Source organism: Ciconia boyciana, chromosome 9 (genome assembly GCF_034638445.1).
Source record: "Ciconia boyciana chromosome 9, ASM3463844v1, whole genome shotgun sequence".
In the NCBI taxonomy this organism is placed as follows: domain Eukaryota; kingdom Metazoa; phylum Chordata; class Aves; order Ciconiiformes; family Ciconiidae; genus Ciconia; species Ciconia boyciana.
In genome coordinates this window covers 21,713,908-21,741,069 of record NC_132942.1, presented here as the reverse complement: position 1 = coordinate 21,741,069, position 27,162 = coordinate 21,713,908, and the positions used below count along the sequence as shown (strand labels likewise).

The 27,162-nt window shown below is 57.2% G+C and overlaps 1 protein-coding gene across 1 annotated transcript; it reads right to left on the bottom strand.

Moving 5' to 3' along the window:
• Position 1: 1 nt before the first annotated feature.
• Positions 2 to 7,075, bottom strand: CXXC5 (CXXC finger protein 5). The gene is made up of 2 exons (XM_072873229.1): positions 6,077 to 7,075; positions 2 to 997 (listed from the first exon to the last, which is right to left on the bottom strand). Exons 1-2 carry the CDS (start codon positions 6,860 to 6,862, stop codon positions 953 to 955), a joined length of 831 nt encoding a protein of 276 aa, XP_072729330.1. The 5' UTR covers positions 6,863 to 7,075; the 3' UTR covers positions 2 to 952.
• Between the last annotated feature and the right edge of the window lie 20,087 nt (positions 7,076 to 27,162).

Genomic DNA, 27,162 nt, shown 5'->3' with positions numbered 1-27,162 from the left:
ATTCATTTTATTCACAAAAACAGCCTGGATCGCTAAAACATTACAAACAGCATTTCAATTTAATGATGTAGAGAGGGCTGGAGAGATGGGGATTTGAACAGAAGAGAAATATCACTTTTCATAACTGCTTCAGCACAGGTCCTGCATATTATTTTTATTTTGATTTTAACTTCAGTAAGTTTACAAAAATTAATTCTAGGAGTAAACTGTTGCAATTAGGAGGTTTTTCTGTACGCAGTGTTTCTTTTTCTATATTAATAAACTAACAATGACTTTTTTCTTTTTTTTTTTTTTAATTCTTTTTTCCTTTTTCAAAGACAGCCAGTTGTGTAGCAATTGTTTTCTTCCACCTTTTATACCAAACTTCTTGCGGGTTAAACTTACATAGTTGAATGGCTAGGAAAAGGGATACTACATCGCTTTAAACATATTCTCAGTTATAAACATGAAGTTGAGGCATTCTAGAAACTATCCACTCTATTGTATGATGGGAAAGAATCAAATAAAAAGTATAAATGAGGGTGCAATTAAACAACTGTGCTAAATTACAGTAGTGCTTATTAGTAACTAGATTTTAAAAGGTTACTGTAAATTTACATTCCCTACACAAGTACTGCATCTTTCACACATAAACAACATCAACACCAAAACACAGAAAGAAACTGATTGTCCATACTCTGTCTATTAAGTCTTGGTACTTTACAGATCCATTGTTTTTTTCTTTTAATTATTTTTATTTGAAAAGCAGTTAAATGTCTGACTAGGACTCGAAGATGTTAAAACGAACGCAAAAAAAAATTATAAAAACAGGAATGAGATTTGCGAGAAAATATTTTTGGTTCTAAAGAGACACAGGTGCATCCATTCATTTCAGCCAAAAATCCCTTGCCTGAGACAACACAAGCAAGCAGTGACATTGCACTTGGATGACAGAGCTTTGGGATTCCCGTTCCTACTGGAACCATCTGAACGCGGCTCCTGTAGGAAGCATCACCTTCTGGAAAGGAAGAGAGACAAGGAGAGGGGACAGAAGAAGAAGGGACAAGGCGTTAGGTCGGGTCCGGCACAGCCGCGCAGCACCAGGATTGTACACCCGTGCCCCCCTCCCCCCCCACCCAGTTCCCATCCCGGCATCCCGGTCACCAGCCTTGAGATGGATCCAGCCCAGGCTTGGCATCCCCCGGATGCAGATGAGCATCCCAAGGTTTCCAGCCCACCGGCAAATGCCGGAATGCCAGCCAGAGGGAGACAGGGCTCCCCCCGCCGCCACCCCCCCCTCCCCAGCAGAGCACCCGGCACAGCAGCTCAGCCATTGTTCCTGCATCCCCACGCCGCAGCCAGCACAATGGCGCAGCCCCCAACTTCCCCTCCAGCCGATAGCAAGCACAATGGCCAGGCCACGGTGAGCCAGCATGGCCTGGCACGGCAGCCCCCTCACTGCCAGCCCCCATCTCTCCTGCCACGAATGGATGGTCACCCAGCGGACAGGAGCCCAGCCAACAGATGGGTTTAGGAGGGTGTTTCGGAGGAAACTGAGGCAGGGAGCTGGCCAGGCTTGGGGCTACCAGACCTGGGAGCTGCTTGGGACACAGGGGACATCTCTCCGCTGCTGCCCAGCCATGATGAACAACCTTGTCCCCAACAGAGCAGACCCAGGCACCACCAGGGGCTTCTCGGCATCTCACAGGGGAAGAGGGATGAGTCCCACCAGGCTCAATCCCACACACAACAAAGCGCCCAACAACAGACAAGACCTCTTTGAAGCAACCTCCAGGAAAGGTGGTGTGGAGCAATGGCCCCAACAGCTCTGCAGTCCTCTGGAAGGAGAACCTGGGACGTTTCCCAGCTGGATAGGGTAGGAAGCCCACGCAACGTTCATGAGACCGTGAGTGGAGTATGCAAGGACCACAACATCTCTCAATGCCAACAGCCCCCAAGCAAGGCCAAGCCATGCTAGCCAGCAGACAAGGGCACAGCATCACCAAGAGGACGTGCCTCAGAGGGCCCTTTGGTTCCTGCATCTCCAAACAAGCAAGGGACGCCAACAGGAAACAAGCCACAGGCTGCAGTGATGGGTGTGGGGCAGCAGGCTGGGCTGCCACGGGGTGGTCAAGGGGACAGCCAGCCCCAGCACCAGTGCCCAGCATTGAGCCCGTGTGCAGGGCTAGGGCACCTCATGTGTTGTCCCAAGAGTCAAAACCATGCCACATTCAGGTTCCTAACCCCACGGAGGAGCCAGTCAGCTCTCATCAGGTCCTTCTCTTGGATCACACACTCACCAAGCCTCAATGAGTAACCAGGGCAGCGTCTCCCCCTACCCCTGAGGGATGGACCCCAATGTGCTCACTTCCACAGGCACCATGAGCCAAACATGGGGCTCGGGCAAGCGGAGGGGGCCAAAGGGCAAGAACAGGCAAGAGATGGTGGTATCCAGCTAGGCTGCTGACAGATTGCACCTCCTGCTCCTGGCCCGTGTCTGGTCCTCGGGGCAAACTGAGCTGGGGCAGTCAACGAGCAGAGAGCTGCAGGCATCACCACTTCTCCAAAGGTCTCTACAATATGTAATCAGGCATCTGGGGAAGACAAAAGTGCCTCTGGCCAGTGATGCACAGGGCTGTGGCACAGCATGCCGCCCGTGCTGGATCCCGCCCAAGGCACCAGATGCAGAACCGCCACGGCAGAGCATGGTGGACTCACCAGCAAGGGCCACCTACTCAGATACATCATCCCAGGAGAGAGGAACGAGGGGAGAGGGGGCTCCTAATGGGTCTGGAAGGAGACGTCTGATACAGATCACCTTAAACACCTCTGCCCCTTCATTATTAAAGGAAGATGGACAACCAGCTCTAATGTGGATGCCCAGGACAGATCCCCCATCATCCTCACGATAATAGAATCACTGAATCGTTTGGGTTCAAGGGACCTTCGCAGACCATCCAGTCCACCTCCTCTGCCATGCGCATCTTTCACTTTCCTCAAAGCCCTGTCCAACCTGACCTTGAACCCTTCCAATGATGGGGCAGCCACAACTTCTCTGGGTGACCTGTTCAGTGTCTCCCCACCCTCATCATAAAACATTTCTTCCTTATGTCCAACCTAACCCTGCCCTCTTCCAGTTTAAAACCGTTGCCCTTTGTCCTGTCACGACAGGCCTTGGTGAAAAGTCTCACTCCGTGAGACTCACGTGAGGGTGGCCGTGACCCTCACACCAGTGCTAGCTGGGGCACCAAGGCACTTCACCAAGGCTTCTCCAGATGAAGGACAGGTCTCTGAGTCAAATCCCGACTATTCATGGCCTTCGTGTGACCTACAGCTCTGGAGACAAGCCCAGGGTGACCTGTCCAGGGCTGGCCACCAGCCCCCACAGCATTACCCAGGGTTGCTGGGGCTGACAGAGCCCAGAGGAGCCGGGTCAATGCAGGGACGTGCTGCTGCCTGCTCTGAGCATCGGACCTGCCTCACCAGTCTTAGAGCCTCAGCCGGCCACCGCCACACTGGGACACAAGCAGCAACTGGTTATTCAGGCTCTGTAGATGTGCAGATAAAACTAACAGCAGCAGAGTGATTTAGCCCATTTTTTAATGCTGCCATAAAGGTTTAATTCTATTTTTTTTTTACTGCTTGATTTTAGATCAACATTTAATCACAGCTGTGGCCCCTGTCCAGGCTCTCCAAGGATGCTCCTCTGGATGAACAAGGCTGGAAGACCAGAGTCACTGCTGGCTGTTCTTCTCCCGGGCAATGGCACAGCTCCCCACAGAGGGGGATGATGGCTTACAAAGCCCTATGAACATTTTAGCCCCATATAAAGGGCCACTGAATGGCCCCTCCTGTCCCAGTATCAAGCACCATGGTGTGATGGCACCCTACCAGGACCAGCAGTCCATGGAGCTGCCGAGCTGGCAGCAGCTCTGCCTCTTGGCCACCGCCACCTCCAGACGGGTCTCCACCACAAGGCAGGTGCCGGTGGTTGCCCTAGGGTTGGCCCAACACAACACATTACCAAGGCTGGTTGACGCAGGGCGAGGTTTAATGCAGTCATTGGCCCAGGTGACCTTGGGACACCAGCTGGGGTCCCAGCGTCCCTGTCTCAGCCACATAAGGCCACAATCTTGTTCAACCCTACCAAGGTCAAAACACAGCGCAAGTGGATATCCTGAGAGAGGGGAGGATCTGCTCCGAAAAGGGGATGGTGATGCTCTGGAGCAACCCACATCTGCCCAGGCATCCGTCCCCACCAGCACAACATCTCTTTTCAGCCTCAACACACCTATGGTTGTGCCAAGGAGGGATGGGGACCTATCTTTGGTGGGGCACAACTCTATCACATGAAGAGCACTATTTCAGTGGCTCCAATTTCTCAGCCAGGCACAGGATGCAGAAACCAAGCCAGGGGGTGACCATTTCATGGGCTCCCAGTGCTATTTATCATCCCCGGACCCAGCACAGCACCAGGAGAAGAGAGCAACTCCTCCAGCTGCTGTGAGCTCCAAGTCTATTGACCCGCTTCAGGACTCTTTGGAAGATATGAACTTTTTTTTTCCCTTTCTCCCTTTTTCCAGATCACTGACTCAGCAAATTAGAACAAGAATATAATTTAGCAATACAGCGGTTTTTGAAAGACACAGTCCCCCTCTCCTCATCCCCACCGCCCAAACAGATTTTTTTTCCCCCTTCACTATTCATTCAGAGCTGATGCTAATTGAAAAACGCAGAACGTGGCTAAGAAAATGGTAGGTTGTCTCTTTGGGATGACCAGAGGATGGGCAATACCCTCGTGCCAGGATGCGCGATCTAGCTGATGTCCGGGTGACTTTTTAGCCTTTGCCACCTCTGGGGATGCACTCACCGGCAGGAAGAAGCATGCTGGCACAGCTGGCGGTGGGATCAGCTCCCAGAAAAATCAAACCCAGCTTAAAGCAAAACAGGTGAGGGACCCAGCAGACAAGGTCTTGGCCCAGAGCACCCACGGGTGTGCAGCAAGAGGCAGGCTCTGCCAGAGCAGTGTGCCCATGTGCCATCCCTGCACCGCATCCCATCGCTGCCAGCACTCAGCCCTCACCCATGCCATACCATGCCACACCATGCCATGCCATGCCACCAGCAGCTGCCCATGGCCCCAGCTGAATTTCAGACCCACGCGACGACCTGAGTCACCGGACTTTTCCTTCACTCCCCACACAAATATCACACCTCCCTACCCCAACCCAACAGCAGCTTGCAGTGGCTCTCCTCTGAGGCCAAGGGCAACACCCATGGGAGGACCGTGGTGGGCAGTGACAGCCCGAGTACCACCCCAAAGCCTCACAGCAGGGGGATCCAGGCATCCCCACACTCAGCAGGTGCAGCAGGAGCAGGGGTGCTCCTGGCTCAGTTGGGTGGTGAAGCAGGCACATGGCCTGCGGGGACTGCAGCTCAGCTGCCACAGGGAAATCCGGTTGGTGCCTTATGGACTTATCCTGACTGCCCTGGACAGCTGCTGGCCCAGGGAGACCCGGCACGGCCACAGCACAGGAGACGCTGCCCAGCGCATGATGCAGCTGTTGCCACCCAAAACCAGGTACCACCGTCCTCCTGCTCAGAGCAAAGAGTGAGGTAAGGGGCTGGGCTCCAGCTGCACCATGGCCACGGGTTTCACCATCACTGACTGCTACCCCCAAGCTCTGACCCGAAAAGCTGCCTCCTGCCTCCTCATCCTCTGACCCAATCGCCAGGTTAGAAGCCACGCCCTGGCTTAGGGAGCTGCAGCCCACCCAGGACAAGGGATGCTGGCACTGAAACTCAAGCAGAGACCCACTGCTGCCCATGCCTGCAAAGGGGAGAGTGAAACTCAGTGCACCTGGGTATGCCAGGGAGAGACCCCAGCCCTCCTCCCCAAGCCAATCAACCCCAGTACGTAAGGGGGGGCGGGGACTGGTGGCACTGGGCAGAACACACATCTCATGGGGAGAACTGTTAATGGAAAAGGGAAAAATAAAAAAGTAAGGAGTACCAGGTGTTTTATTATCTAGGGCAAGATCCGAACCCAGGAGCACAGCCCGAGGAGGGGTTAGGGTGCCTGAGAGGGGCCAGTTACCTCCAGTGCTGCAGAAGGCTTCTTTTTGAGTTCTTCACATTTTCGGAATTTGCAAATCTGGTGACCAGTTTTGCGATTCCTACAACTGCTGCACTGCTCGCAGTTTATCCGTCTTCGGCAGGGCGGGCACATGCCGCATCTTTTCCGTTTCTTTTTCCCCGAATTGATGGCAGATGCCAACTCATTCTGCATGGGATACTCTGCCAAGCCAGCCATATGGAGCGCGCTCTCTGCCAGAAACACGCCAGCAGGGGTCATAATGAAAAGGCCTGGGTTGATGGGAAAAGCCCCCAGGTAAGGAAAATCAGAGGGGCTGTTCATTGTCTCTGCAGCTGAGACTGCCTCCATGTCAGAGATACCAGTCCCGTGGTCGCTTGCTAGAGGAAGATGCTCCTGTACCACTCTTTTGAGCATTTCTGTTGACTGAGCAAACTGTTGTAGGGCGGTCTGTCCTTCTGAGGAGATCTCCGACACCCGGTCTAATTTGCTCAGCATACTAGAGATGTTTTTGTGCTTTGAGGTAGAATGACTTTTATCCACAGTCGCTTCGTTGCCATTAGCTAAGGGGTTGCCTTTCTCTGAATGTTCGCTTACCGAGCTGCTACTACCAAAGGTGGAATAGTGGGAGAGTGGACGGGACTTCTTAAGACTTTTGTTCAAAGGTTCACTTATTATTCCACTTTTGTTCCTCCTCTCGGAGTTGACAGGGGGTTGAGAGTCATCTTGGTTATTTTTTTCTGTCTCTGGCTTGTTCCCAGTGTCTTGATGGGAGCCCGAATTTGACATGGTGCCCAGAGCACAACAACAAAACCAACCCCCCCCCCCCCAAAAAAAAAAAAAAAAAAAAAAAACCCACACACAAAAAAGAAACCAACAAAAAAACCCAAAAATCCACCCCCAACGCCCAAGCAAAAGACCCCCAAAGCCCTTCTGGTAGCACCAGCCCACCAGCCACCAGGGAAAGCTTAGATGGGAATGCTCATCAACGGGGAGTCTCCTCCAGCGTCAGCTGCAGAGCACTTCAGTCCAATCTCAGTGCAAAGACGTACTCTGCGGCTCTGGTACACAACATACAGCTCTGGAAGTAGAAAAGAAAAGAGAGTTAGCATTGGCAAGAGCCAACAGGCTTTTCAAAGCGGCTCTTCCTCCCCCCGCCACGAAAGTCTCAGCGCTGCAAACAAAGAAACTCCAGGGAACGGACTTCAGTGGAGATCCGTTCCACTGCTCTTTAAAAGGGTCGCCATCCAGACAGAAAGTGGGGGGGTCACAGGGGAAGTCCTGGCCTGGTAGCAATGGCACTCCAATGCTTAAAGGCTCTCTGTGCCCAGCTCTCCTCCCCCAGGGACTGAAGCCCCAAGGAAGTCACAGGGCTCATCTCCTGCTCTGCTCCAGCAGCATGCAGCCCCCATGCCGGATAGGACTGCAGGCGTCCACGGGATGCCCCCAGGCCGGCAGCTGGAGCTCATGCGAGGGGCACCCGGTCTCCATCCTGCGGCCGCCCATGTCCCCCTGGCCGGGTGCCACGGAAGCAGCAGGTTGCAGGGCTGCGCCCTGGCTCCCATACCCCCCCAGTGATGCTGCTCACCCAGCTCAGGCTGGGTCATGCCCCTCACCCTCCTCCTCCTCCTGGACCCTTGTCGCTGGGCCAGCACTGCACACCAGTGCTGGACAGGGGAAGGAAGCCACGTAGGGAGCTGCAGTATCCACCTCCAAGCCCCTGCAGTGTCCATCTCCAAACCCCATGGGCAGCCATGGTGTCCACCTCCAAACCCCAAACAGAGCTGCAGCATCCACTTCCAAACCCCATGAGGGGCCGCAGCGTCCACCTTCAAACCCCATAAGGAGCCACAGCATCCACCTCCAAGCCTCAGTGCTGATCTCCTGCCATGTGTGCCCTGCCCGCATGCCCACCACAGGTGCCTGGCCGCTCCAGCGGAGGCAGGGGCTCAGCAGCAATGGCGAGAGACCCCCCCTCAGCACCGTTCCCTGGAGCAGGGGCGATGCCGCTGTCCCTGAGGTGGCTCTGGGGCAGCTGGGCCTCGTGTGGCTGCAAACACTTGTGAAATTCCTCCTCCTCCCCTACTGAGCACACATGCACGCACGCACAGGCACCGCCGGAGTAATCAGGCTTTAGAGGAGAAAAGCTGCAGGGCTTAATGGAGCAGCAACCCACATCCCCACCCCAGCAGCAGCTGGGGGAGGGTAGCGCTGGGAGGAGGCCCCTCGCCTACCCCATCTCTCCATCCCGGCTATTCTGGTAGCCTCCTCTCTGGAGTCTGGGCAGGGTTGTGGCCACATGCGGAAAGCTCTGCTGAGACCCTTGCTCCTGCCCAGGGGTGATGCAGCAGAGCAAGGGGCATCCCTGCACCCCCTGCACCCCACTCCTGCTCATCCATCACCCTTCATGTCCCCTTCATCACAGCCGAGCCACAATGCAACCCCAGCGATCCCGCTACAGCTCAGGACCCTTCCCCACGGACACAGCTCGGCAGTCAAGCTGCGGGCATTGCTGTTAAAACACTGACGGGGGCTAGGTCCCCACAGCAACCACCACAGTACTGGCAGAGGAAGACAGCCCGTTTCACCCCGGTGCCAGAGCCAGCTCGCCTGTGGAGAACCACCCCCCACTCTCACGCTAAAAACCGCTTGCTTCAGCTGCTGAGGGATTTAAGATGCAGCACAGATCGATGCAGGGCTCGGGTTCCAGCCTGGAGCTCACCAGGCCGCGCGGGGAGGAAGGGCTGCAGTGGCAGGACTGACTGCCCTTCGCCAAGCATCACGCTCCACACCAGGCAGCAGGATGCTGGGTGGTGGCAAGGCTGGGGTGCACCCTAAATGGGTGCTGGGAGGGTGGGTGAGCCACTGCCGTGCAGCTGGGGCACCCGTCCCCGGCTGCCAGGGAGGTGGGGACCCATCCCTGGAGGCGTTAGGACGGGTCACACCTTAACACCGAAAGTAACGGGTGCTGGGGCCAGAGCGGGGAGTGTGGCAGGAAAAGCACCGGACGGGAGGATGTGAGATAAAGCCACCCGGCAGCGTTATCTCACACCCGCCTGCGGCTGCCTTTCCTGCGGCCCTGCACCTCTTCCGTCCCATGGCGCGGCAGCCCCACTCAGCCACCGAGCAGGGAGCCAAGCGCCAGGCTGGATCGGCCCAGGATTTACCAGCCTGCCCACTCGCCTTGTGGCATTCTAACTGCCGAGCCACAGCACTGCTGCAGCATTAACTGGGGGCCTCCAGTCATGACCAGGTGCGTGCCTCGCATCGCTCTGGCAAAGAGCCCAAGTCGTGCCCGCTGGGGCTCGTCACCACACCGAGGGGTCCCCCTCAGCCCCACAGCACAGGACGGCGAGGTCTCGGCGCTAAAGTGGGGAGGACGCTGGCTGGAGGCACGCCGTGGTCACCATCTCCATCAGTTCACATCTTCCTCCACAGCCAGCCATATCAGCCAGCCTTCCCCAGCTGGCTCTAGCAGGCAGCTGCCTGCCAGTCCCACCCTGCCACGTAAATTGGGTGCCAGCAGCTCCAAGCCCTCGCCAGTCACAGCCTCCTCCAACCAGGACTGATGGCTGCAGAGCCTGGAGCACAGCCTCCTCGAGTACCCACTGCTGTGGCAGGTGGCACTGCAGGATGAGGCCACCCAGGCCCACCCAATGCAGCTCTGCTGTCAGCCAGGGGGGACAAGGGGCACACCGCTGTGTCCCCTCTCAGCCCCAGAGGTGCAAGGCGGTGCCCAGCTGCTGGCACGGGGTGCTAAGCCGAGCCGTACCGAGCTGTACCGAGCCGTGCCAGCAGTGCCACCACACAACCCCGCCATTGTCCCTGCCGCCACTCTGCCTCCACCAGCTCCCACCATCTGCAACCACCCGGCGCTGCCCTCCAGCCCCCTGGGGCTGCACTCCTCCACTGCGGCAGGCACCAGGCACTGCTGCTATGCCAGGTGGGATGGGTCTGTCCCCACACTGTCTCCCATCCAGGGACCCCAGGACCTGCTTGCTGTGGGGTGCCTGGCTAATTTACACAAAGAGGGTGTGTGTCCCCCCACCCCAACACTGCAGGACCACACAGCACAGCAGACATCTCAGCTGCTCCTCACCAGCCTCTGCCCGGCTGGGTTGCTAATTGCAGTGGGGGGAGGAATTAATGATTTTAATCCCTTCTTTATGATTGACCCAACTGCGAGGGCCCCCCCGTCCCGTTTCTACCCCTTTTTGGGCCCCCAGGCCCTGGGGAAGGTGCCGGGCAGCATCATCTGGGTTCCCGCCAGAAGGTGCTTAGTCCCGGCCACAGCATTAAGGGGCATGTGATGGGCTCCCTTGCCTGGGTCTTTGCACCGGGCAGCTTAGCAGCCTGGAGGGACACCAGGGTTCAAGGGGACACCAGCAAGGTCGGGAGGCCCCAGCCCACACCCAGGGGGTTCCCAGCCTTTTGCAGGACCTTGCTCCCCCCTGCAACCCCTCTGCCAGGTACAGACTGAGCCCATAGGATCTGAAAGCCAGGTGCCCCAGGGGGTCTAGTGACCAGTGAGCTACAACTCCCTGGAGAGGCTACCACTTGGGTGTCACCTGCTTCACCTTCCCTGCTCCTGCCAACACTCATTTCCATGGGTCACCCCAAAAACCTGCACCCCGCCAGCCTGGGATGCTCAGCTGAGGCGAGGCAGCAGCACTCTCCTGTGGTCCAGAGGGGGAGAAAGGGAGCTCTCCTCTCCCCAGGGCTTCCCCTTGGAGCTCAGCCCAGCACCACCCCACATCCTTCCTTCACTCTGCGCCGGGGCTCCCTGCATCCTGGCACACGGGCTGACCTGGGGCACTGGGCTGCAATAGTCCTAACAACTCCAAAAAAAATAAAGGTTGCAAAAGGATCTCTGGTGGTCCAGCACCCGGAGGAACAATCGCCAGCTGATGGACTAAGAGTCTCCCTGATTGCGGGCACCATTTACCATCAGAGGGGAGCGGGAGAGGAGCTTTGCTTCTTGTAAAAAAATGACAAGCTGCAATTTCCAGACCGCTCCCCTGTGTTATTTCACTGCATCACTGGAAAGCTATCAGCTCCTGCCGACGTAAAAAGTCTCATCCTCAAGAAAGAACTTCTGCTTTCCTTTAATTTTAAATAAATCAACCTCCTCCCAGAAAAGCTGCCGGTCAGTCAGCCATGCATAGACATGGCCGTACAGGGAGAAGAAAGCAGCAAAGCCGAAGCCGAGCTGCTCCTGGGCTCTGGAGACAAAGGGAGAAAATAAAAGTTCGGCTTTTTTCTAATCCCTGGGTGCTGGATGGGCACCGGGGGCGGCGGCTTTGTCCGCCCAGAGCAGTCAGAGAACGAAGACAGAAGGGACCCCGGCATCCTTTCAGCCTCAAGAAAGGCAGTAATTGTCCCCTCCACCAGGTTTTTGTCCCTGTTTCCTCCCCCTCGCCATGCAGCTGCCCACCCAGCACGACCCCCACCTCCCTAGCAAAGCCCTGGTGATGGATGGATGAATGGATGGACGTATGGACACAGTCAGCCACACCACAGGCAGACCTAAGGAGGGCACCCACCACCAGCACTTGCTACTCTACAAGGCATCCCAGGAACAGTGTAGGCTGAGGGAGGCTGCAGCTGGAGGTACCTTCCCAGCTGGAGGTACCACTTGCAGCTCCAGAGAGGGGCCAGAGGTGGGCCACATGCTCCTCAACCACCCTGGCCAACAGCCATGGACAAGACCTTGGGATGGCCAGGATTGTGGGGCCACGGGTGGTGGGAGCGATGCATGGGGCTCATGAAGTCCCAAGACACGCTTGAGGCATCCTGGTGTCTGAAACACACCCTCGGATGAGAAAAGCCAGCAGGCAGAACAGGACCACCGCCCTGTAGCAGCATCATGGGTCAGAGGGTCCAGCTGCAACCTAGCTCAAAGGCTCAGGAGAACAAGAACCACCAGAACAAGGTTCAAAGCAGCTCCAAACCCAGCGCCATAACATTTGACTCAGCTTCCAGGTACCAAATTTCCACAGCACAGTCAAACCTGCTGCTCCCTCCACCAGGAGATACAGGTCATCTGAAAGCTGGCGGTGATGTCTCAGCACAGCCTCATTGACCAGAAGTCAGGCAGCAGGCAACAGATCAAAGAGCTACTGGACGTCTCTGACCACACAAGGAAGCACCATCAAGTCTTGAGCTGCCGGGGACTCAGCCAGGCGAGAGCTGGCCACAGGGACTGCTGGCAGGGCAGAGACCCATGGTACCGTCACCTCTGGGCTGCTGCTTCTGCCAAAGCCATGTGGGGAAACAAGGTGAACCAGAGAGAAATCAAGCTGCGATCTCCCAAGGCTGAATATCCCTGCAGGACACCCATTCAGGGAGAACATGGTGCCTGATAACCAGGCACGGGCACCCTGAGGCAAAGACAAGAATGTCCTTCACCTACTTTGTTTGCAAGCCATTGCCTCTGTCAGCCCAACAGCCCCCAAGCTCTGCTCTTCGCATTCATCCTCCCAAAAACTGGTCCCGCCAGAAGATCAACTCCTGAATGCGCCATGGAAGTTACCGTCACCCAACTACATTTTCTCCAGACATCAAGAAAGGACGCCCAGTCCTGGGGGAGGTTTGGGCAGTGTCATAAATGCTAAGCCTCACCCTGGCCATTTGCAGGTTAATGAGCCAGAGGTATGACAGGTCACCAGATGGGCAACTCACATGGAGATAGTTCATCTCCTGTGCTCCAGAACATCCTTTGAAGGGCCAGTTGTGGCAGCCGCTCTGCTCATCTCTGCTGCCGAGGTGGCACTGAGGGACGTTAAGAAGCCAACTCGTGAATTAAAAAGGCTATGGAAGATTAAATCCAGCATCTGGAGTTAGCCCTGGAAGCAGATGGTGAATCATTGTGGCGCACAGAGTGGCTTTCACCCGTCTCCTCCTTGCAGGCAGCCACTCTGCTCTGGTGGTGCCTCCCAAGAGCAGCTCTGGACACACAAACAGCCTGGCCAGCAAGGGCCAGCAACGTGCCCTGCCAGGCACATCCTCCAGGGACGGTGCAGTGAGGCCATGCCACCGTCCTGCAGATGCCCCAGCTCAGCAGGCAGGAGCTGATGCCACTCCTTCCGCTCCAGCAAAGGCCTATTTTTTCCTTGCTGGTGATGGGTTTCCCCACATAACCCAATGGCTGCTGCGAGCTTCCCAACCTGCCGGCACACTGTGCCGGTACAGCACAGCCATACAGGGATACCCAACTCGGGCAAGTGCACCCAAGCAAGGCAGAGCCTATCACTAACGTGCCCTGGACTTCCAAGGAGGTTACCACCATGGAGAGGACAAGGATGTCCCCAGGGACACCACTGCCTCCATGCACATCCTTGAACCTCACCCTGCAGGTGGCCCCGTGCACACCCTGCTGCCCTAGTGAGCTGCGGTGCTGGCACAGCCAGAGCCACCGCTGCAGGGACCAGCCTACGCCCCGGGCCGCCCCACACCGCCTGGCTGAGAAACATGGCTGCGTCCTGCCTCCACGGGGTGGTGGTTACGGATTAAGGAGTCTTAAATGTCAGACGACCAGGCGCTCCCTTGAAATCCACTTATCTCCGCTGCCACTCGGAGCGGCCAGAGCCGAGCGGTTATGGAGATAACGCGATTTGAAGCATCCACCCGAGCACTGCAGGGCTGCAGGTGCCCTGCGGACAACGCCAGGCACCTCCTCCCCTCCTCCGCTCGCCCAGCTGCTGCCCAGAGAGCAGGGTGATGGCCACGCTGCTCAGCACAGGGGCTGCACCCACCTGCACAACCCCCCCTTCCCCAATTCGGGGGGACAAGGGAGGCTTGGCAGCCTCACCTCCCCAGCACTCATCCATCCCCCCCCCGTGCCAAAGCTGTGCCAATTTGCTGCCCAAATCCTAAAACGACTGTAACTAAAACCTACCAGATTGAGCCTCGGGAAGGCCCCCCCGACTTCTCCCCTCCCTCCAAATGGGATTGAACAGATCTGTGCTCGCACGAGCCCAGCTTGCAGCCAAGCAGCATCTGACATTCACGCGCTGTGGCACGGCTCTCTGCCGCTCGCCCACTCCCCCCAGCTTGGCATCGCCCTGCCTAACGCTGCCCCCCTGGAGAAGAAGCATCACTCTCAGCCCAGCAGAACCCCCTGCCCTCTCCAAAGCCCCCCCAGACCCTCCTGGAGGCACCCCAGCTCTTTGGGCCAGCTAGTCCCCAGTGTCCCCCGCACCAGGGGAGGTCCCCAAGGTGATTTCAGGGCTGCGGTGTTCAGGAGACTAGGCTGAATGACCCAAGGGCGTTGGGGCCAGGTGGACAGGTGGACAGGCGCTGCCTAGCAGCAGATGCCAGCATCAACAGGCACCCCAGCAAGAGTCCCAAGAGCCACCACAAAGGGCTGCGGGAGGCCCAGGCAAGACTTCGCCCTGGGGAGACCCGCACGCAGCCTCACCAAGGCCAAGCTAAGACATGTGAATTGCTCCCATTAACAGATGGGGCGATTACAGCATAAATTACTTGGGGTCTAACCGATAACCAGCTCATGGAGAGAGTGATCAGCAGGCACAGAGCTCCAAGAAGTTAATTAAAAATAAATTAAAAAAAAAAGTTGTAGGCACAGCCACATGGGAATATTTGATGGCGAAGAGCCCCAAATCCATCAGTGCCACCTCCAAGTGCCACCTCCAATGGCGCCCAAATCTATTAGTGCCACCTCCAAGTATAACCTCCAATAGTGCCCAAATCCATCAGTGCCACCTCCAAGAGCAGCCCCAGCCTGGAGAGGTCCCCTTTTGCTCCCAGCTCTCTCAAAACCTCATCCTTCCACATCCCACCAGGCAGCTCCATGGTGGCAGAGCACAAACCGAGGAGCTGCTCCAGATCCCAGGAGAGACAGTGGTGGAAAGGACCAGTGCATCTGTGCCAGCACCTGTGCCACTGTCACCACTGGCAAGCAAGAAGTGTGCCGGCCATGGCAGCGTGCACTCAAGAGTGCCAGAGCCTGCTCAGTGGATTTGAGTTTGGTCGTTAATGGGTGGTGGGGACCTCATGGTCCTTAGTGATGAGACCCCCCACCTCAAAGGCAGCAGGGCAAGGCTAGCACCTCGGTGCCTGTGCCCCATGAACCAAGCAAGCGCAGGGAAGTGAGGCAGAAGCCGTGCAAGCAAGGGTGCAGTGAGCACGCAGCCTAGCCAGCCATCCCTCTGCAGGCTGAAGAAGACATTGGCATCCAAGAGGCATCTCCGCCGCTTACACCAAAAAAGCCCCGGAGGGCTGGGTCCCTGCTGCTTCTGCGCCAGCGGGATTAAGATGTGCAATCGTCCCCCCCAAGCCCGCCGCAAGCACCCACTCCCGAAGGTGACCACTTTGGAGGAATTGCTTTTACTGCCAGGAAGGCAGCAGCACTGTCGGAAAGCCACCGGGGTCCACAAATGGCACCTACTGACAGATATCTAAGAGGACGGTGAATAATCCCATCTTCCTCTGGGAGGATTCGGGTCGCCCTCACCCTCACCAGGGGTTTATCCATTGTCTGGATCTGCCGATGGTTGTTATTTTTGGTCAGCACCGCGTTTTGCTTGGCCTTGCTGGCAGGAGGGAAATAGGAGAAAGAAGAGGAAGGGGAGGAAGGCTGCCTGGCCAGAGAAGACTGGCTCAGCTTTGGGAGGGGACAGCAGGGCATCCCGCAGACCTCAGGGAGCCCGGGTCGGTCTCCTCCCAGCCCCACAGCCTCGCTGAGCACAGCTAAAGCTCGCCACAGCGGTGGGACTGGCCAGGCCAGTGGCAAGGTCATAGTGCGGCCTACCAGCCCAGGCATCACAGCCTCCCTGGGTGGCCAGGGGAATTGCTCCCAGTAACCCCAGTAAGCCCAGTGGACCAGAGAGGGTTGAGAGGTTTTGTAGGGCAGATCTCACTGCCCAGCTGCCAGCACCCTCCTGCGCAGGCAGCAGTCGGGGTTGTCTCCACCAGCAAAAGAAAGGGCAGGGGAGCTCCGGTAGGGACAGGCAAGCCCTGTCTGCTGCCAGCACCATCCCAAGCCCTGCCTGCAGACCCACACATGCCTCAGGTCCATCCTGATGGGCCAAAAAGGCTGTGGAGCTTCATGAAGGCAGGTCTCCGACCTACCCTGACCCACCCAGGCTGTGGGCCCCCATCCCTCACGCTTCATCCCCAGCACCACAGCATCCCAGGCAGCAGGCAAGCCCCGCTGGCAGGTCCCATCCTCCCTGATGGCCTGGGCTCACCAACACCGCAGGATGCTGGTCCCAGGGCTCAGCCAGCTGCCGGGATCTGCACCCATCCCTCCAAGCCGGATACAACAGAAGGTGCAGGCAGAGCTGGATTAAGAGGCATCCGAGAGCTCCTAGAGAGAAGATGCACAGCCATGCCCAAAGACTTTGTGCTTCTCCCCATCCACCCAGCAGCAACTTGGGGAGCATCCCTGCTCGCCAGCAAGGCAGGGCTCGCCATCCTTCTGTGCATTGCCTTTCCACCACCACCCGGTCTGCCTGTGAAGTGCAAAGACAATAAAAAGCTGCCTCCCTGCTCAGTGGGCTTTCACTCCTCCAAGAGATGGAAGGCATGCCACCCAAAACCGCCTCTACCGAGCTTTCCCCACACTCAGCACTGCTTGTCATTCAAGCAAACCTTGTGGCCTTTAAGCTGCCAAGGTACCAGAGCTGCTCCGGAATCAGAGTTTGCTCGGCTCCTGCCCTGGAGCAAGGAATCTGAAATGCTGCCGCTGGAAACGAAACAGAGCATCCGTCATTTTACTTGCCAGGAATATATCCAGCCCCCAAAAAAAGAAATACTGCTTGCTAAAGAGCCAGCAACAAAAGCCCTTGATTTCACCAGCAAAGCAGAGCCTGGCATCGGGCATTTCCACCCGGGTCCTGATTCTCTGCCGAATTCAGAATCACCCAAAATAAAACGGGCAGCGGAGTCGGGTCAGGGCTGGAGGGGCTGGAGCTGCCCTGGGGCTGGAAGAAGGGTGATGGGTCAGGACAGCTGGTGGGGACCGGCGGACCCTGCCCAGGATGTTACAAGGAAAATCCATGGGTTTGGAAAAAAAAGAGCAGGTGGCAGAGGCAGGTCTGGAGGGGACGAAAGCTCCCTCCCACCGCTGCCAAACCAATGCATCCAAGCACAGCCAGCCCCACTGCAGGGGGTGCCCTCGGGAAGCCACCCTGCCCACGGCCACTGCCAGCATCCTGCCCGCAAGCCACCCCCAGCCAGGCGGGTCATCATCCCCCAGCCATTCCCAGTTGCATCCCCAGGAAAAGGAGCAGCACGTTCCCAGCCAGCCCAGCCCCCAGCCCAGACACGCCAACCCAAATATCTGCAAGAGGCGCTCCCCTCCATGGGAACGGCGACTTGACACAGAGTTCACATGCCCCAGCAATGCCTGATTAAACTCCCAAACTCCAAGGGAATACCCCTGAGGCTGTCTGAAGATAAGCTAGGAGCTAGCCTTCTCTCAGGAAATGCAGGAACTGGGAAAGAGCAATCACTTTTTTCCTTTTAAATCCAGTATAATACAGAGCAAACCCTGGCGTGCTGTAGCTCGGATGCAAGTGCTCACCCAAGCTCGCTGCCGTGCGCCCTGGGAGCTTCCCACTTCCCAGCAGGACCGGGAGGTCATGGGTGACCCCAGTGCCAAGCTGGATCCTGCCAGAGACGGTAGGGATGGAACTGGAGAGCCCAGGACAACTCAAGGCAGCGCAGGCGAGCTGAGCATGACCTGCTGGGCTCTGCATGCCAGGCTGGAAGACGCTGAGCAAGAGGACAGCGCTGGAGACCTGGGCAGAGGGAAGGCTGCCACCGCAAGGCCAGTGGGTACCAGAGGATGGGGACACTTGCTGCCAACACCACCTCCAGGACCTGTGAAGTTTTGCAGGTGCTCCGTCATTTCGGTTCACCCTGGGGACCACTACAGAAACTGGTTCCACTGGTCCTCGGGTCTCCTGTGACCCTCACCGCCTTTCTCCTCCCCTTTGGCTTCTCCATGACATGTAGTCGTAGCACTAGACCCAGACCCCCCAAGCCATCCGCACACTCAAGGGCAAGGGCAGTCAAAGAAACCATGTTGGTGCAGTGCCCGATGCAACAGGCGAGCTGGAGCATCCCAGGACAAAGAAGAAGGAGGTGATGCTCCTCCCTTTCGTACCTGATGGAGCCCAGGGAGCAACCAGCTCCTTGTCCTCCAGGAGAGCAGAGCCGCAGGGAGGGTTTGCACCGTGTCCTGGGGATCAGCAAGCCCTGGTGCTGGGGCGCTCCAGGGTGAGTGAGCGAGAACAGCCCCGTCCTGGCTGACGGGGCTTCAATGGCGACAAACTGTGATGTCATAAGTGAGAAGTTCTACCTTCAACCAGGACCACAGCCAGGAAGGAGATCTGCACTGAACGCACGCCGTGCTCTTGGATGAGCAAACGTGTCTGAGGTCAGAGGAGCACAGGCAAGGCACCTAACCCACACCAAGCTCTCCTTCGGAGGAGATGTCTAACAGCTCTCTCAGTTCTTGACACTTCTTCAAGAATCAGCCCAAGAGGAAGGGTGTCTTCCTGTGGACGGATGGAAGAACAGCAGTCCTGGGCAAGCTGATGGGAAGAGTCATTAGGAAAACAGTTCCCAGCGAACTGTTGGGACAAGAAGTCCTGCCTCAGGGATGTGGTGGCATGGTGGGGAGGGGTTGCACCAACAAGGCCCAGCTTCTGTCTTTGACTGGATACCACTTTGGCTGCAAAAAGCAAATGGACCACTACAAAACACTTAGATTTTCACTGGATGTCTCGCACACAGCCACAAGACCTTTCTATATATGAAGGGGGCTTGTAAGAAAGATGGGGACAGACTTTTTACCAGGGCCTGTTGTGACGGGACAAGGGGCAACAGTTTTAAACTGAAAGAGGGTAGGGTTAGGCTGGACATGAGGAAGAAATGTTTTACAATGAGGGTGGTGAGACACTGAAACAGGTTGCCCAGAGAAGCTGGGGATGCCCCATCCCTGAAAGTGTTCAAGGTCAGGTTGGACGGGGCTTTGAGCAACTTGATCTGCGGTGAAAGATGTCCCTGCCCATGGCAGGGGGGTTGGACTGGATGATCTTTGAAGGTCCCTCCAACCCAAATCATTCTCTGATTCTATGGTAATTTAACCACCAGCACCATGCCTTATCAAAAAAGCACAAGTGAGATGGGTGAAGCTGGAGATCTCAAAGAACCAGCCACAAGACACTCAGAAAGCAGAGGCCCTGGGAAGGAGGAAGGGGACACCACTACCACCAGCCATGACGTGAGTCAGGAAGGGGGAACCCTCATGAAAGAGCTGCAGGACACACAGTAAGAAACAGAGGGGTTCGCTCTGTGTGTGGCCTCGAAGAGAGCGGCCATGGAATAGTCCATCTCACAAGATGTCACAACATGGAAGAAGACAGGGAAGAGCCACAAGACCAAGCCTTGAGCATGAAGGAAATGCCACGTGGTGGGAGCTGGAAAGGGCTTGATGTGGTGAGCTTATCGCACTGGAGATGTGCTTTGAGGAGATTTGATTACAGGGTGTAAGCATCCTTCTGGACTCACTGGTCCTTCTTGGTCCCAAGCTCTGAGGGTCTACAACTAAAACTAGAGTTAGATATCAATGCTTCTGCCTTTTCTCACTTCCCCAAAAGGTGAGGAACAAGGTGGCAAGCTGGAATGGCAGGGAACAAGCTGGATGTGGTTGTCACAGCCAGCACCTGCCACATGGTGGTCCACCCCTCCCCCAGCCTCTTCCCAGGGACCTCGTGACCCCCCTGCAAGAGAACAGTCTTCTATCACCCATGCAGAAGGGTTTGATGCCATGCCCTCCTGAAACCCAACATCCACATCCCCATCTCCGGATGGGTCCTCCTGCCGCAGCGCCAGCAAGCCCCCGAGATGGGAGGAACAGGGCCTACAGAGCACAGGGCACCAACCCAAAGGGTTGACATCCCCACTGCCCACTCTCAGCTTCCACGATGGACATCATCCTCCATCTGCTGCTTTCTCCAGCCTGTTCCATCTCCTCCTCCTCCCTCTTCCCCGCGTTGGCACCATCATGCCACAGACTCACGGCAGCAAGACCCTGGTGACTTGCTCCATGGTGGCAGAGCCCAAGGGAGCCTGGGGGATGAGCTGGGGCTGTGGGGGCAAGCTGGGCAGGGAGCCCCAGCAGCCTCCATCCCCCAGTGAGCAGGATCGGTCTTGCAGGCGGTGGATTGGGCAGAAAGAAACTCGTCCCCACAGCTAGGATGAGCCGTCAGCATTTTAAGGACTCTGCGATGCCTTCCTTCATCTTCTGGCAGGTGGTCGGCAAATCCAAGGCATGATTGAGGGCAAGGTGGGGTGAACACTGCACTCACAAAACAGAGGAAGGCACATTACCATCCCAAGGGCTTCACAAAGACCCATCCTTGGGGTTTTTTTCCTCCTTTGGCACATTTGACATGGGGCACATTCAGGTTAAGAGTAGAAAAAAAATTCCCCAGCACTTCCCAACCAGGTTCCCCTTGATCAGGGTGGCTTCCCCATCCTCGTGTAGCCTGGATGGACTCACATGGCCTCCCTGCACCTTTCTCCTACATGATGTGAAGCTAAACCTCAGTACCGGGAGGGGAAACATCCTCCTTAAGGATTTTGTAGAGGAAGAGGTAATTCTTTATCCCAAAAATGCATTTTAATGATGCATCAAAGCCAAAACCCCACACCAGGGCGCTCTCAGGACTGCAGCCCTCACTGTCCCTCGCAGTCAAGGGAAGCAGCCAGCACCCATGGGGGATTCAGGAGGGGCGTCTCCAGAGGATGGCCACAGACATCCTCGTGTCCCCACAGCAGGCAGCTCCGCTTTGGCTCAAGGGGTTTAAGCTAGTGCAAGTCCCTCCTGCAGACCCCCGAGGCATAAGGCTCCCTGAGCTCTTAATGGGCTTACGGAGCTGCTGGGACCAGAGTGGCTCCCCAGGTGCAGGGGCTGGGGGACTTAAAGGCACTGCTGGCCAGCTGTCCCCCACGGCACCGCTGACACCAGCCATCCCTGGCACAGCGGGGGCCACCTGCCAGCCCCATCCCGGCCGGGCTATCACTGACAGCACGGAGCACTCAGCCCGCTCCCGCCCCCATCCCAAATCCCATGCACCTTCCTCCAGGCAGGCATCCCCTGCTTGGCCTTGAGGACAAAGGCAGATGCGCATCCCCTGCAGCTGCCCTGGCTCTACAGCAGATCTAATCCCCCCCACCCCATGCCACCGGCCCCTGGCACCCCCAGGGGAGAGCAGAGCCCACAGCTACGGGGGAAGAGAGGAACGGCCCAGGTAAAGAGCGGGGTGCAGGCAAGCTGGTGGCAGAGGGCAAGCCAGCACACCCACTCATGCCTGCACTGGCACCCACACCCCCATGCCTGTACCTGTGCCTGCACCCCACACCGGCACCCCACACCTGCGTCCCACGCCTGCACCTGCAACTCACACCCTATACTTCACCCCATGCCTGTGCCCCATACCTGCATCTGCACCCCATGCCTGCACCCCAGACTTCACCCCATGCTGTGCCCCATGCCTGAACCTGCATCTTGTGCCCCACACACTTCACCCCACACCTGTGGTCCATGCCTGCACCTGCACCTGTGCCTGCACCAGCACCCCCACCCCATGCCTGTGCTCCATGCCTGTGCCTTGTGCCTGTACCCCATGTCTGCACCCGTACCCTGTGACCCACACCTGCACCTCACACTGGCACCCCACGCCCACCCTCCACTGCTCACCGCACGCCTGTGCCCCATATCTTGCCCTATGCCTGCACCCCACATTTCACCTCACATCTCACCCCACTGCATCACCCAGGGCCATGCGGAGCCCATGCAGCAGGACCAGGGGTGCCTGGCATTGGGGCAGGATCAGGGCAGGACCAGCTGCAGGTTCCCCCCTCTCTGGGGTGCTCAGACCCCCCTCAAATTCAGGCTGGGGGTGACAGGAGCATGGGGGTGACCCAGCACCCTGCCCGGTGAGGATGGAGGGGCCAGCACACTATCCCATGCCATCCCCGAGAAATCCTGTTTTTCCGGGCTTGGATCAAGCACAGGGGACCAGAAGTGACATCTGGCAGGAGCAGAGCCATCCAAGGAAAATCCTGCTGCAAAGCAGCAAAACCCCATCCCTGACAAGCCCGACCCACACTGTCGAGGCAGCCCCTCACCAGCCCCTTGCCAGCCTCCTGCACTCCAGCAGGGACAACTCTGCCTTCCTGCTTCATCATATTTTGGGGGCTTGGACTCCAGCGTGTAGGTTTGTGCCTTCGGGTATTTTCAGAGGGGAAATATATTAAAAAAAAAAAGCAAAAAACCCAAAAAAACCTGGGCAGGCAACTGAGCTCCTGTGATTTCCATATCAGCTGCTGTACACGCACACGGCATGGAAAAATCCTTAGGAAATTTCTGCTAAAAAATAAAAAAATAAAGGAAAACCCACAGAAGGGTGAGCTCACCGGACACAGCACGCCAGGGGGGGCTGACAGAGCTGTTATGGTCTATCGGGCCAATAATCCACAAACTAAGACGGATTTATTGTACATGGCAGATCGTAACAGCTCCAAAGAAACCATCACTGTCTCCCAGTGCTTAAAATTCACTTTCTTGGGGGGAAAAAAAGGGCCAAAATATGGCTTTACGAGATAAGATGCATGGTTGTACCATTCTGTGACAGACAGAAGCCTGTGCAAACACATATATGGGGCTTTTTCTTGATATATAAATAAATAAAATATTGCCTCTTCCAAGGCAAGCACGACTGCATTACCCGGCTTGGAATGCTGTCGTTACCACCGGATTACCCAGCTTGGTTTCACCTCCGTTAGCAAGATGGATTTGCAGGGATGTTGTTTCTGCCCCAATATTACCACGCAAATGCAGGGGGAGATAAAAATTAAATTAATTAAAGCCAGCTTGAGCCCCTGCACCCATCTGGCTTGCTGGGATAGGTGGATTTGGGTCCCCTCTCCTTGGAAGGTGCAAGCCTCCAAGAAGCAAGATGCCGGAGTGGAGAGCAGGCTCTTCCCACTGGCACGACACTCTGATGGCAAGCCCAGGATGGGGGGAATATTTAAAATAATAATAATAATAACAATAATAACAATAATTACAATAATAACAATAACAATAACAATAAATAATAACAACAACAACAACAAAGGGCAGAGCTGGTGCTTTCCTTTGCAGCTTCGTTTTTGAGCAGACAGAAGCCCCAGCCAGTGCAGAGGAGCAGGAGCAGGAGCAGGACCAGCCCGACACTGGCAGTAATTGCGGCGTCTGTTCGAATCGCTGTGACACTGGAAATCACACTGGGCCTGGCTGAGAGCTTACGGGCTGGGCCGGCTGATCATATCAGACAGGGATCAAAGAGGCTCAGCTAACGGGTTTAGCGTGCGGCTCGTCCCAGCCAGTGCTGCCGCCGAGGGGGGAGGCCGGGCTCCTGCTCACCCCAGGGGGCCTGCGCACCCAGGATGCTCCTGCGCACAGGAGTGAGCATCCCTCAGCGAGGCAATGCGTGGGGGGATGGCCGGTAAGGCAGCCAGCCCTGAAGCCCCCCAGCATCACGCCTGGATGATGGGTCGGGAACGCCATGTTCTTGCCCTGCCAGCACCCACTAGCCCCCCAGCTGCACCCCAAAACCATCCCGGGAGGGTGCGAGCAGTGGGATGCCGCAGCAAGGGACCAGGAGAGCAGCTTTCGGCTGCACTCGGGAGACTCGGAGCGATGCCCACGGGCAGGGACGGGGGCAGGGAGGCGGGTTGCACGGGGTGCCCAGGCTCCAGCCTCCCCAGCAAGCAGCGCAGCCCGGCCGCGGGAAGCGATGTGCTGGGACTGGCCGGGCAGCTCCGGGAAGGGAGTTAAGCCAAGTAATTAGAGCAGGAGGCTGTGAGTCAGCAAATGATGCGTAACCTCGCAGAGGTTGACAATGAGGCAAAAGATGGCAGTTTCGACCGAGAGCGCCCGCTGAAAGGGCACATTTAGATATGCAAGAAGCAGCAACTCCCAACAATTGCAGGGCTGGTGACCCGCTCTGCAAACCACGCTGCTCCACAGTCACTGTCTGGCTGCCGAATATTCAACGCCTTTCTCCAAAATCATTGCAAATAGAGACGGAGTCGGTCACAGCCCAAACCCTACAGGACCAAGGTAGCAGGGACCGCTTCCCAAAAAACAGTGTTTGGCAGGGAAGATGCCAGCCAGCCTCTCCTCCAGCACCCCAGGCTGCCTGGGAAGCAGGATATGGCCGGGCTCCACAGCTGACCTTGCTCCAGCTGCCCTAGCAGCCGCTGGCGGTGATCCTCCCGGCACCACCACCACACTCCGGGACGGATATGAAGGGTGAAGTTTGGCTTGGAAGCAAACCCCAGCTCCAGCCACAGGCTCGTCCCCACCCTTTTCTGGGGGGGCCCACCGGGGCTGCAGGCAGGTAGGGCCATGCCACACAGCAGCCCTCAGTGAGGAGAGTTTAATTAACCCCAGAAAGCAATCGTTAAACGGCCAGTTCGGGTAATCGATGCGGAAGGGGCAGCTTGCTGCCGAGGGACCATCTGCTCCAGGGAGGGATGGCGGCTCATCATGTCCCTCCCCGCCGCCCTTCGCCCCGTGCCTGCTGGGAAGCTGCTGCGGGGCAGCTGGTTTGGGGGCCCGATCCTGTGCTTAACACCAGCCAAGATGCCCCCAGGCAGGATGGGACCTGCCCAGCACGGGTCCCTCAGCCCCTCACCTCAACCCCCACTTCCCGTAAAGCCCGAGAACCCCGAGCCACGTGATTTCCTATGCGTCGCAGCCCCCCCGCCCCCCCCAACCCCGGCACAAAGCCCAGCCGGGGCCCCCGCCAGAGGGTCCCTCCAGAGCAAGGCAGACCCCGTAGCTGGGATGCAGCTGAAGGAGAGCTAGGCAGGGATGTGGCCAAGCATCCTCCTCACCCTGCAGCTATTTTCACCCATGAGATGAGTTTGGGGCAGTCTCAGCCCCAAGGGCACAGGGGGTTTGTGTCTTTTGGAGCGCCCAGCCCCACACACACGTACTGCCAAGCTCCAGGGGAATACTCAGAGGGATGCTCCCGGCATTGCCCAGAGTACCAGTCACCCTGCTGCGGGGCACCAAGTTCCTTCCCATCCCTGCCTGCCCTGCCTGCCTGGGCAGGGATGCCCCACGGCAGCCCAGCAGGAGAGCAGCCGGACAATTGAACACCCAAAGGCAGGAGGCAGCAGGGAGACCTCTGGAAGTCCTCCACTGCAGGAGGGAAACTGAGGCAGGAAGGGCTAGGAGGCACCCACCCACTTGGTGCCAGCGAAGGGACCCAGATTCAGGTTTTCGTGCTACTCCTCATCCCGTGGAGACCCTAGTACGAGCGCGCATGAAGGAGGACAGGGAGCGAAGATGGAGCAGGAACAACCTCCCCCGCACTGCCAGCCCCCAGCATGAAAGCACAGGGTGCGAGGCAGGAACACATCCTCAGCGGGATGCCCCCACCCAGTACTCTCAGGAAGGATCCAGTCCCCACATGCCTGTTGGTCTTCACCGCTGCTGGATCCAACCCCACAGGCTGTAAAATGCCCGAGCAAGCAGTGGCTGGACCTGCCCACATCACCCCGGTGTTGTATCTGCCTACCTAGCTGCAGGGCCAGTGCTTAGCCCCTCGAGCTGGTGCTTGACCTCCGAGCTGGGAACCAGTGCTTAGGCCCCCCGAACCGTTGCTCAACCCGAGCCAGTGCTCAGGCTCCTGAAATGGTGGTCAGCCCCCCAAACCTGTGCTCGGTGCCCAAACTGGTGCTCAGCTTCCCAAAATGGCGCTCAACCCCCAAGCTGGTGCTGAACCCCTGAGCGGGTGCTCAGCCCCCTGGACTGCTGAGATGTTGCTCAGCCTCCCAAAATAGTGCTCAACTCCCAAGCTGGTGCTCAGCCCCCTGAACTAGTGCTCAGCCCCTGAGACAGTGCTCAACCCCCAAACCAGCGCTCGACCCCCAAGCTGGTGCCCAGTACCCTCACCCAGCACTCAACCACTGAGCTGCTGCTCAGCCCCCTGAAATGGTGTTCAACCCCCAAGCCAGCGATCAGGCCCCCAACTGGCACTCAGACCCCCGAAACAGTGCTTGACCCCTGAGCAAGTGCTCAGTCCCCTGAAACAGTGCTTGATCCCCAAGCTGGTACTCAGCCCCCTAAAATGGTGCTCGACCTCCATGCTGGTACTCAGCCCTCCAAAACAGTGCATGACCCTCAAGCCAGTGCTCAGCCTCTTGAAATGGTGCTCAGCCCCCCAAACCAGAGCTTGACCCCCCAAACCAGTGCTTGACCCCCAAGCCAGTGCTTAGCCCTCCAGAATGATGCTTGACTACCAAGCTGGTTCTCAGCCCCCCAAAACGGTGCTCAACCCCTATGCTGGTCCTCAGCCCTCCAAAATGGTGCTTGACCCCCAAGCCAGTGCTCAGCCCATCAAAATGGTGCTCAGCCCCCCTGACCCAGTGCTCAACACCCCAAACCTCTGCTTGACTCCCCAAGCCAGTGTTCAGTCCCCCAAAATGGTGCTCAACCCCCAAGCTGGTCTTTAGCCCCCTAAAATGACAGTTGACCTTCAAGTCAGTGCTGAGCCCCTCAAACCGGTGCTCAACCCCCCATGCTGGTGCTCAGCCCCCTGAAAAGATGCTTGACCCCCAAGCCAGTGCTCAGCTCCCCAAAACAGTGTTTGACCACTGAGCCAGTTCTCAGCCCCCCAAAAAGGCTCAGCCCCAACAGAGGGGTCAACCCCGCCGGGAGGTGCCCGAAGCAGGGCCAGCTCCACTTCACTCCCTGGAGCACCCATGGACCCAGGGGAAAGGTCCGGGCTCCCAGGAGAGGAATTCCCCCAAGGCCAGCCCTGCCCTACGCGAACAGGGAGAAGGGATGAGAACACAGCTGCACCAGGGTCACTGCTACCCATCCTCCCCAGAGACGGCCACTCCAGTTTCCTCCCAGTACACATACTGGTCGGGTGGTCCTTCAGAAAGGCCAGACAGCCCAGAAGGGGTCTCTCCAATTTCCTTTACCCCTGGTCTCAGCATCTCCCTCCTCCATCACCAAAGGGATGCAGGAGCACCATGGCAGGGAAGTT

What these genes read in the sequence shown, in the direction of transcription:
- CXXC5 (XM_072873229.1), bottom strand. Translation starts at nt 6,862, where the DNA reads ATGTCAAATTCGGGCTCCCATCAAGACACTGGGAACAAGCCAGAGACA. An exon ending in AGCCTTCTGCAGCACTGGAG is followed by an intron (nt 998 to 6,076) that starts GTAACTGGCCCC and finishes CTTCCTTTCCAG; the next exon opens with AAGGTGATGCTTCCTACAGG.